Source organism: Aspergillus ochraceoroseus, assembly GCF_002846915.1.
Source record: "Aspergillus ochraceoroseus IBT 24754 chromosome Unknown P175scaffold_2, whole genome shotgun sequence".
Taxonomy (NCBI): domain Eukaryota; kingdom Fungi; phylum Ascomycota; class Eurotiomycetes; order Eurotiales; family Aspergillaceae; genus Aspergillus; species Aspergillus ochraceoroseus.
Window position 1 is genome coordinate 29548 of NW_024468477.1, and position 12263 is coordinate 41810.

General features: G+C 30.4%; 1 protein-coding gene across 1 annotated transcript; it reads right to left on the minus strand.

Moving 5' to 3' along the window:
• Window positions 1–8404: 8404 nt before the first annotated feature.
• Window positions 8405–9979, minus strand: P175DRAFT_0521426 (uncharacterized protein). Its single transcript, XM_040899201.1, has 2 exons — window positions 9754–9979; window positions 8405–9703 (listed from the first exon to the last, which is right to left on the minus strand). Exons 1-2 carry the CDS (start codon window positions 9919–9921, stop codon window positions 8882–8884), a joined length of 990 nt encoding a protein of 329 aa, XP_040753628.1. The 5' UTR covers window positions 9922–9979; the 3' UTR covers window positions 8405–8881.
• Window positions 9980–12263: the final 2284 nt, after the last annotated feature.

The following is a 12263-nucleotide window of genomic DNA, read 5'->3' on the forward strand; positions in this document are numbered from 1 at the left end:
AGAGCGTCGGTCGGTCGTTGATGAAGCAATAGGTATCTAGAGGTAGTTCGCCGCCAGGGAGGAGAGTCGAAACTCCATTGATTGGGATAATTAATAATCGTTTCGCTGGATCAGATGGGGTTATATTTGCCCCTCTTAAAAAGTGTCGCACGGTACATCCAGCCACCTATTGCGATACTTAACAACTAAATGGCCATTGAAGAGGCCAGAACTTACTGACATTAATTTCTTGGCTTTTTAGCTCTTCGCTCATATTCTCATGCAGCAAATCCACAAGTTCGATGAAACTTTTGCCTCCATACTGCCAACCACTTTTATCCACCCTTAAGTGATCTGTTTTGTCCTCCGCGATAAGCCTCCTCATAGCATCAAGGATGTCCTTCAACTGGGCTGAGATGTTTTTGAGTCGCATTTTGGATTTATGAACACTTGAACCGAATGTTGATTAGGGGTATCATTTGCGAAAGTCCGAGAGTTGGACTTGTAGGTGGAGGGGTCAAAAAATGTAATCATGTGTGACTGCTGATGTAAAGCACCGGGATCTTGACTGGAGTGGATTATCTATCATGCGGTGTCACATGACCACATGTGATTTGCTGATGTTGTCGGATATATGATGATCCTAGGGGTAGCTCAATGGAAGCAGGTGATCGGATATATTGATGTGTGTGTCTATTGGGGGGTTGTGTGCTTGCCTAAGGCCTTAATATAGGGTAATAACCCCCCCTTTACTTACTAAGTACATCACAAGATATACCTTTAATTTAACACACCCCCTCAAGTTCAAAGGATTTTATCTAGTTTAAACCTACAATTACATAATTTAAGATACCATCCTTATCCTGGATAAGTTTAAACTATATCTAGTAGTAGGTTATCCATTAACTTTAGTCTTTCTACCATCCTCAAATCCTTTATAAATGCCTTGAAGCTTTAGTAGGGTAGCACCTTAGTTAACCTATCTATAATTATCTTAATAGTAGAATAATATAATACTTTTATCCTTCCTTTCTAGGCTTCCTACCTAATCTAGTAGTTATAGATATCTACATGGCATAGCCTTATATTTAAATAGTTAATTTTCTTATTTACTAGTTAGATAGTTTATATATTATTATATTAAATATTAATAGTTAGATTCTCTAACTCTACCTAAATTTTATCTAGCAAATATTTAGTAAAGATTTCTTCCTTTACTATATATAATAATGCTAATAATTCTACTTTAATTATAGAGATTATTATAGTTACCTACTTACTAGCTTTCTACCCTATTATACCTCTAAATAACTTTATAATATACCCCTGCAAGCTTCTCTAGTCCTGATTATCTATAAATAAGGTATTACTATATAATAGGTAGTTATCTAAATCTCTAAGTTATAGGGCAAGTTTATTTATTCTTTTTAAATATTATAGGTATTAATCTGCTTTGGTATAATATTCTTTACTAGGGTTTATAAGGTACTAGGATAGCTAGAATATTATAAATATAATATCTAGTTAAGTTATAATTATTATATATATTATAGATCCCACCTTCTATTAATATTATTAAGTATATAGGTAAGATACTCTATCTTAATCTTTCTAGGGCACTATTTTTACTAATATAGGAGTAATATCTAAACCTTCCTTTCTATCTACTAGGTTAGTAATCTTGTTAATATATACTAACTAACCTAGCTAGATAAGCCTATTCTCTCTATCCTAGGTAATCTCTATTCCTAGGAACTATTGCAGGTTATTTTCTCCTATTATCTTAAACTAGTCCTGAAGCTCTTATGTGGTAGCCTGTATTTATACTAATAATTTTTAGTAATAAGTAAATATAATATTATTTATATAAAAGAATATTAGGATCCTGCCTCTAGTAACATAATATAATTCATATAGAATAGGTTTATATCCTAGTAACTTTAGAACCTTTTAGAGAGTTATCTACTATAGATAAGGGGACTATTTAAGTTTATATAGTACTTTCTTTAACTTTAATACTTTACCTAATTTTTAATATTCTAGAGGTATTTCTATATATATTTCCTTATTATTATTTATATTAATAAATATATTTATAATATTATATTACTTTAATTCTAGATTAAATCAGGCTACTACTACTAGGAAGGTTTAGAGAGATCTTACTACTAGAATTATAATATATAGGTCCTTTATTAAATCCTCTTATTAATCTTTTCTTACTACTAGATATACTTTATATTTAGTTAAGTTACTGCCTTGATTACTTTTATATATATATACTTATTTATATTCTAGTACTTTTACATGCTTAAGTCTATCTACCTCTACCTATATTTTCATTATTTTATAGCTAGCTAGGTAGTCCTGCTCTGCCTTTATAAATTCTTTAGATAGTAGATAGTTTTTAACTTGGTAGTATATCTTTAGAAGGGTTAGTAGCTAATCTAGGTAGGTTCTAATTAGACTCTCTAATTACCTATTCTATCTTTATATTTCTGCCTTAGAGACTAGTATTCTATCTTATTAGATTAGTTATATTAACCTCCCCGCCATGAATGCTGATTTCCATGTAATTTAGTAGCTTTTATTTGGCTTAGTTTCTTCTTTAGTTTTAGCTATCTTATGTTAGTAAGTACCTGCTAATATTGCTGCTAACTATTCTAGGCTGCCACCTAGTAGTATTAGATAAGCTATTTACTTATTTATATTAGTATTCTTATCCTTATCCGCGGCTTTAAGTACTGATCTTGATATTTAAACTAGATAATTAAGCAAGTTAAAATTACCTTCTAGAATATCTCTTATTATAGGGTAATCTATATTTAATACTCCCTAGATTAGAATATAGGTTTTAACTTTAATATCTTTAATTATTTATTTAAATTTATTAATTTTAATTATCAGGAAGTTATCCTTTATTATTTAGATAAATATATCTCTATCTCCTAAGAAGAATTCTTTCTTATTAAATATAATATCCCTTGTGCAGATAATCTTCCTTTCCTTTCTTAAGTTCTATATTTAATAGATATTAGTAGATTTATATCCTACTATATATCTTATAAATGCTCTTGGGTTGAACTACTTTCTATACTTTACTATTATAGTTACTTATAATTTAATTATTATAAATATCTTATAACTATATATCTTTAGGTAAGCTCCTTAGAATTTCTTATATTCTGCTACTATTTTATCTTAGTAGGTAATATAGGTATAGAATTAATTAATTAGTATTTTCTATCCTACCTAATATTTAGGTATTCGGTTATATAAGTATACTACTATATAAATATATTCAGGCTATAGAAATATAAGTAGTTTTATTCCCTATCTTATTACACATGCCTTCTCTTTTATTATACCCCTTAAGCACTTTACACCTCCATTTTGGGCTAGTATATATAGAGTAGAGTAGTTAAGTCTTGCTCCTTTAAATTATATAAAGTCTTCTAACCATCCCTTTATCTTACTATCTAACTTAATTACTTAAGATTTAATATTATATTACCTCTCTAGGAGAGTAAATAAGTTAAGCAGGATATTTTTAATTATCTCTATATATTAGTTTAAGAGGTAGTAGTCCTATATAAAACCTAACTATCTATTTATAACTAATAGTAGGGCTTGGTAGTTATCTATCCCTATTTTAAAGTTATGAAAGTTAATTATTAACTATAGACCTAATCCTTCTATAGTAATATAGTCCTTTTAGTTAATTTTTTACTTTATTTTTACTATACTGCAGGCATTATATTCTATTATAGTGGGTCCTCTAATCCTTACCTTCTTAGCATTCTTAACTAGGTAATCTAATGCCTGTAGTCCTAGATATCCAAGGCGTAAATACTACTGTTTTATATCTCTAATACTAGCAATAGTTTAGAATATTGCCTGGCCTGTTATACTATATGATTTGCTATTATATTCTATTATAAATTAGCTATATTTCTTATTAAGATAGGCTGCTACTGCACCTTTAGAGATATAGAGTAGGTTAGAGTTAGGATTATTCTTAAAATAGATACTTATTTAGTTTAGTAATATAAGTAATACTAGATTATATATTATTTCTTTATAGTAAGCCATATTTTTAAGGATTATATAGTTATGTTTTATATCTTTATTTTTTTAAGTTATAATCTATATACTAACATCTCTATATCCTATAATAGGTACTTTTAAGTCTCCTACTTATATATAGTTATCTTGTATTAATTCCATATATTACTTAAATTAATATAAATTATTAAATATATAAATTAATAATCCTGAGTTAAGAATAATAGAGTGCTATAATAGATATAGTATAGTTTTAAATTAGATATTAAATAAAGCTTTAACTTTACCTTTATTCCTGCCTTTTATTTAATCTACTCCTTAATTACTTCTTCCTTCTAGTTATTCCAGGTCTTATTTATTTTATTCTTGCTCCTTTACTACCTTTTTAGCTAGGGCCTTATTTATCTTGAGTTATATATTAACTAGCTTTCTTATTATACTCCTTTCCTTAAAGTCCTTAGGCGCCTTTTCTAGGAATAGATAAAAGTATTATGTCTATTCATGCCTTTAAGAATATATATTATATAACTAATATAAGTTCTTAGAAGTACTCCTTTTAGAGTCTATTCTTCCTATACTATTATATTTATACTTATATTTTATTCTCTTATCCTGTAGCAGGGATATTTCTTTATTACTAGTTATATCTATTATATCTTTAGTAGCAAATGTTGGTCTAAAAGCCCCTCTACCAGTCTTATTATACTACTGCGGGAATATATTAATAGTGTCATAGAAGTTATTTACTATAATATAGAATAATAATATTCCTGCTAGTATCTCCTTCTTATAGTCTAACTAATAAGATGCAGTCCAGGATAGAGTTAGGTAATATATTATATTTAGGAAGTCTTCTACCCAGTCTAGTAGTAATATTATAACTCCAAGGTTTACTTTAATTGCCTGTTAAATAGCAAATTCCTAGTTATTCAACTAATTAACTAGGTTGCCTTTTGGGGGTCAGATTACCTTTATATAGATATTATAAGCTATATTTTAAATTTATCTCTAGTTAACTACCATGTACTCTTTTAGTTTGAGGTACTACTCCTCTAGGGTTTCTATTAGCTCATAGTAAAAGTAATAGATTTTTAGGGAAATAATATATTAGATCTAATCTTTTAATTTCCTGAGTTCTGTAACCTAATAGTTATACTTATCTATTTCTATTTTATAGAGTACTACTTCAGAGTTAAAGTCTTATAATAATACTATAGAACTCCTAGTACTATTTACTAGTAAAGTTTCTCTACTATCCCTGATTAATCTAGTAGGTTATTATAGATAACTCTTGCTACCTTCTATTATTTCTTATAGATTATTATCTCTTGCCTGTGCTTTAAATAAGGATTGCTATATTAGCTAGTCTTCCTACTTGGTGAGCCTTACTGCATTGTCTTTATTATTAGTAGTTAGAGGTATTGCGCTTAGTATTTTACTAATTAGTAGGTTTGATAGGGGTTGTTGGTATTTTAATGATTAGTAGGTTTTGGTAGGGGTTGTTGGTATAGATTCACGTGCTTTAAGCAAATATAAGACTCTTAATTATTAGATATATAATGATCCTAGGGGTAGCTTAATGGAAGCAGGTGATTGGATATATTGATGTGTGTGTCTGTTAGGGGGTTGTGTGCTTGCCTAAGGCCTTAATATAGGGTAATAACCCCCCCTTTGCTTACTAAGTACATCACGAGATACGCCTTCAATTCAACAGATGTGTGTTAAAGTAAGTTATTAATTAGGTAATTATTATCATGGCGTGAAGCTGTATCCATGCCTTTCTGCCCACCTAAACCGCTACCCGCTTTAGGTGCGCCACACATTCTTCGCGATTTTTAATATTTTAACTTATTTTTATTATTATTACAATACAATATGCCTAAATCTCTAGATTTTAATAAATCTTACTTGCTTGAAGCTATTGCCATAGTTAAAAAGTAAAAAAAACTAAATATTATAAAGATTGCATGAGAATTTAATATGCCTGACTTTATACTCTAAACATACTTTAAAAAACTAAAGATACTAGTAATACTAATAATAATAAATAAGAACCTTCTATAACTATATCAGGAGAAGGCCTTAATCAACTAGATTATATAAATACAGAAATAGAATATCCCACCAACTCAGAATAATAAGCTATCTTAATAGGGGGGTAAGTGTAAGAGCATGTGATTCGGGCAACATACTATACCATTGGACCAAAAGGTCACTATGATCAGACCTGATGGTCTGATCTGCCCGAATCCCACCTTATATACCCTAGTAATCATTGCCTTGGCACCAGTGCACCTAGTGCACGCCGTGACAACTATCTCCTTCCTTGAGATAAGGCTTGACCGCAAGCCGACTAGCATATATTCAGTAGGGACCCCTAGCCCTAGGCTAGCTAGGCTAAGCTAAGGGCTGTGAGCAGGTAGGCATGGCTCAAAATCTGGTAGCACAACCAGGTCTAGCGGGACTCAACCCAGCCCTAGCACCTCAGGTCTAGCGGGACTCAACCCAGCCCTAGCACCTATTCAGCCTAGTGGGACTCAACCCAGCCCTAGCACCTATTTTAGGTCTAGCAGGACTACCCAACCCTAGGACTTAATTATCATTGTCGCACAATAATACTAGCCAGATTCGAACCACAGCCATCTACCTATCAGGTCTGATCATACTTGTAAGAGCATGTGATTCGGGCAATATACTATACTATTGGACCAAAAGGTTACTATGATTAGACCTAATAGTCTGATCTGCCCGAATCCCACCTTATATACCCTAGTAATCATTGCCTTGGCACCAGTGCACCTAGTGCACGCCGTGACAGTAAGCCATATAGGAAGGCAGAGTTCTTGAAGATTATCTAGCTAATCTATAACTAGACCTTTCTATAGTAAATTATTTAAGATACCTTTAAAGAATATAGTATCTGGCTAGTTAATAATATTAAAATTATTAAAAAACTAGTAAATTAGATAGATATACTAGATATATTAATTAATCTTTATTAAACCTTATCTCTACTACTATTATTATTCTCTAGCATTAAAAATAGTTCTCTAGTAATAATAGAGGCTCTTCTAAAGAATTAGGTAAAGATTATAAAGAAACTTGATAAAGTATTTAATTAAATAAGGTAGAATATATTAAAATTCTTTTAATATTAGGTAGAGAAGCTTAAGAAGCTAAAAATAATCTAGAAAGTAATTTAAAGAATTAGGGCTATATAAGAGTTTTAATACTAGGTTTATACTAAATACTAGATTAAAGATCTATCTAGTAATAGAGTTCTAAGAGTTTATAATATTATTTAATTAATTAAAGATAGGAAGGTAAAGAATACTAAATATAAATAAAAGAAGTTAGTAAAGTAAAAAAAGAAAGTATATAGTTTTTTACCCCCTCTATACTTATAAGAGTTAATTTAAAAAGGAATTAATAATATAAAATATATTAAAGAAGCTAGAGAGTTTTTTTATTTTAATTACTAATATTATTATTATTATATAGCTTTAAATATTAAAAAAATTATGAAAAATATATGATTATAAAGAATATGTGGTGCACCTAAAGTAGGTAGTAGTTTAGGTGGGCAGAAAGGCATGGATAGTAGGTAATCTTAAACAAGACCCTATTATGGTTAGATAAATAGCTCATCATGGGTAGAGCTAGCATGGGCCAACCTCATCATGGGTAGAATCTCTACCCACGCCAAGAGTTAATCCATTCCAGGGTTCTACCCACGCCGAGTTTTTTTCTACCCACGCCGAGCTGTAAGCCCTTATTATTGAGATTTCTGTTATTTCTCCCACCCCAGTAGTCATAATGCTGTGCCCTGGTTGGAGATAGCATTGTGGTATTTACCACCAATTTATCAGTTCAACAGGTTAGGATGAGGACGGAAATAGCAGGTAATCGCTCTAACCTAGTGGATTTTATATATGGTCACGGGCGAAGGGAGTCACATATTCTAGACAGGGTTCCCCGCCCAATCCATGCGGTAGACAAGGCTTTTCGCTCGAGCCCTCACAATTTGAATGCATTCGATGGATGCTAGTACAGGAGCCGTCCCCCGCTAATAATAACACTCCCAGTTTATTTGCATATAGATTAGCAGCCAATCACCTGTGCCAGCATGCTTACCCCTCATCTTCATGCCCGGGCCTAGAGATGGCAGGTTTGATCCAACTAATACACATGATGCGTCGTGATCGCTCACAATATCCCAGCATGGCCCGCAGAGGGGATGTCATGATCACACAGACACTCAACAAGATATGACTTTTCTCATTTCAAGCCAAACCAATTCAACGACTTATGCAAGCATCAGCTAACCCGTGGGTAACTTTGGATTATAAATTATCTTCCCCTAATTCTTTGTATTCCCACAACAGTCTCACCGATAAATAAATAGTACGACATACGTACATCAAGTAAGCTAAGAATTTCTTTACCATTGCATCAAATCTTTCGCCCTAGTCTAACTACTTTTAGACAAGCATTCGTGAAATACCCTCTCGAAGATCAAGATGTGTATTCGATTCATCTATACCACCAAATTTGTGAACTGCACTGCACAACCAAAACACATCATTATAACCTACGATCCTCAGCCGCCCTGTGGCAAGTCGCACTGTGGTGGATACAAGGATAAGCATATGGGTCAATCAACCAAAAAAGGAGGAATATGCCCTAAGTGCTGAGGTTCGAACATGGCGGTATAACATGTCTTACATGAAATCCGGCTCGCGTTTTATGAGGTGAAGGGAGAATGAATGGAAATTAAGGGTACAGCTGTGAAGCAATCCTGCGTATTTTGAAATATATTGTCTCTCGCTGTTTTCAACTATTCAGCAACCCTCTTGGATGCTTGAATTAGAGATAGATCAGAAGCAACATCATCAGCCGACTGGTACTGCTGCCTCCAACATTTATCCGTAATGTCGTAACAAGCATGCTTGTCAATCGGAAACAGTCCATTTTGGAAGCGAGATAATATCTCTTCATCATCATCCAAGCTATCAAGCTCTGGAAAAACTTCATGTCCGGTCATGATGAAATAGATAGCAGAACCAAGCGCAAAGAGATCAGTCTTCACACATGCATAGTCCCCGTGACAACGAGGCATGTATGACTTTGAACACTCCCGAGAGAGCCCGTCCAGTAGTGTTTTGCCATTAACCGACTTCAGCATCCCCTGGAAGTCTGCAAGCAGTAGATCAAAATCCTTGTCAAGCAGAAAGTTCCGAAGGTTTATGTCACAGTGAATGACATGTTTGCTATGTATGTAACTCACTGCTTCAGCAGCTTGTTTGCACCAAAGTAATCTCCGGTGAGAAGGTATAAAGGATCCTGATGTGATGTAGTCGCTCAACGAACCGTTTGAGGCACGCTGTAGAATAAGGCCATATTCCGTCAGGCCTTTTGAAGCGATGATTCGGGGGTGACTTCCGAGGACATCAAGAATCTGGGCTTCTATATGAATGCTTTCATGGTTGCCAGGGATGCATGGGTATTTCAGAACGGTAGAATCGTTGATGGCACCAATGAAGCACTCGCCACCACGACCGATGATCTCTGAAACCCCTGGAGGATAATATCGACGCACTTCGATAATCTCAACGTGGGACATAGAATTTGAATCACCTGCATTTACAGTCGTGCCATCCTATATCCATGAGCAATCATTGAAATCGACAAGGTATATTGCAAACTGACAATTTTTGAAGTGGGTGGTGAAGATATGTCCAGCGCTTCAGTATCACTCCGGCATGTCCGGCCATGCAAGGCCTTGGATATCGAACCAAATATAACCTTGAAAGGATACCATAGTGCTCGAAAAGAGGAGGATACTGTGAAAAAAAGGATTCGAAGTAATGAGAACATTGTGCTAAAGCGAAAGGCTTAGACATATTTTCAGAGAGATGGCCGGCCATCTAGGGGCAATAAAGGGTTGGTGATACAAACCATGCAAACCCAACGGGAGCATGTTAATCCACCATCAGACATCTGAATTGGGCAGCTGATTACAGTCAGTGATCACCTGATGCACGGCCCCTGTCGGATATATAATGATCCTAGGGGTAGCTAAATGGGGGGATACAGCTCGGCGTGGGTAGAAAAAAACTCCGCATGGGTAGAACTAGCGTGGCACTAGTTCTACCCATGATGAACTCTGGACCTCAGTATAGGTAGAGCTAGTATAGTCTAACCTTACTATAAATAGAAAATTAATTATCTACCTATAATAAACTTATCTCTTATTATTAGGGTATAAATTTAATATAAATAAAATATTTATTACTTTTAATATACTAGTAATAAGCATATACTTAGTAGAAGTAGTAATTTTAATACTAGTATTATTTATTTTTCCTTTTTTAGCTAGAATTAGCCTGTAAGCGTCTCGCTGGCGAGGCGCTTGGGTATGGGTAGTGTTGGTAAAGGGAGCAAAGCTATATAGAGTATAAGGGTAGTAGGAAGATATTAAAAGTAATAAAATAAAGTACTTGCCTCTTAATACTTTAGGGGGTGATTATATTATTATTTATATTACTTAGTTAAGTTACTAATATAGTATAGATAATTTAAATATTACTATTCTCTTAATTATTTTTAATTACTTAATATATAGTTTAATATATAATTTAATATATAATTATATATTATATAATTATTATAATAATTATTTTTTCTTTTCTTAGTAGCATATCCGCGTGCTATATATATTATACTTAATCTAGCTTAGTACCCTACTTAGGGAGAGCTAGTTCTAGTTAGTATAATATAATCTACTTTTTTATTTAATACTAGAAATAATAATAATATATATAATATTATTTCTATTAATTATATTTTATTAAATAAAATATAAATAATATTATATTTTATTTTAAATAAAATAATAAATAAAAGTAAGTAATTTACTAGATATATTAATAATAAATAAAGATATTATTATAATATAAATATTATAGAGAAATATTTCTTTATATATATATTTTTTAATTTAATTTATATTTTAAAAAATTTCTTTTAATAAATTAATATATTATTCTAGATAAATTATTATTATTTAAATATTATAATAATAATTAATTATATTATAAATTTTATAGTTTTTTTTAAATATTTTTTATTAGATATTATATTAGTTATATTCCTATAAAAAAAATTATCTTATTATTATTACTTTCTTTTCTATAAATACTTTTATTTTAATAATATAAATTTATTATATTAATTATTTATAAATTTTTATATTAAATCTTTTTATATTTATATTAATTATAATATTTATAATCTTTATTATTATCAATATATTTTTTATAGTTCCTGTTATTACTATTTTATTATTTAGTAAGACTATATTTTCTATATCCTCTACTATTATAGCTACTCCTAGTATTATAGTAACTCCTGCTATCTCCCTCTCTACCTCTTTAACTATAGTAACTCTAGCTATCTTCCCTTCTGCCTCTTTAACTACTATAACTCTAGCTACTCTAGCTACTATTATTACACTAGCTCTTATTATTCCTACTACTATTATAGTTCTAGCTACTCTAACTATTCTAATTACCTTTACTAGTTTATCTATTATTATATAAATATTATATTACTTATATTATATTAAGTTTTAATAATATAAAAATAATAATCTTATAAAAATTTATTTTTATATATATTTAAATTTAAAATAATAATATATTTAATATACTTACTTATATAAAAAGTATTTTCTTATTATCTTATTTATATATATTAGTTTTAAGGAGATTTAGATAATATCTAGTAAGATAGTAAATATAATAGCCTATATTTAATAGATTTATATTATTAAGATTTTTATTTATTATCTTAAAATTAAGAACTAGATAGAAAGGTTACTATAGTTTATTAACTATAATTTATTTTAGTTATTTAATATATAATATATTAGGAGTAGTATAGTAAAATTAGAGAATAATAATAAAAAAGCTTAAAATAATTATAATAAATAAGAGATTTATTAATATTATAATATTAATATTTATTATTTTTATTTTTATATAATAAAATTAAATTATTTTTTAAAAATTCTTTAATATCTATAATATATTCTTATTAAATCTTAAAATTTAATAAAAAAAAGAAAAAAAATAATATTATTAATATATTTTTATAATTTTTTTAATTTCTTAATTTTATTAATCTATTATTTTTATATTTTACTTATTTATAATATT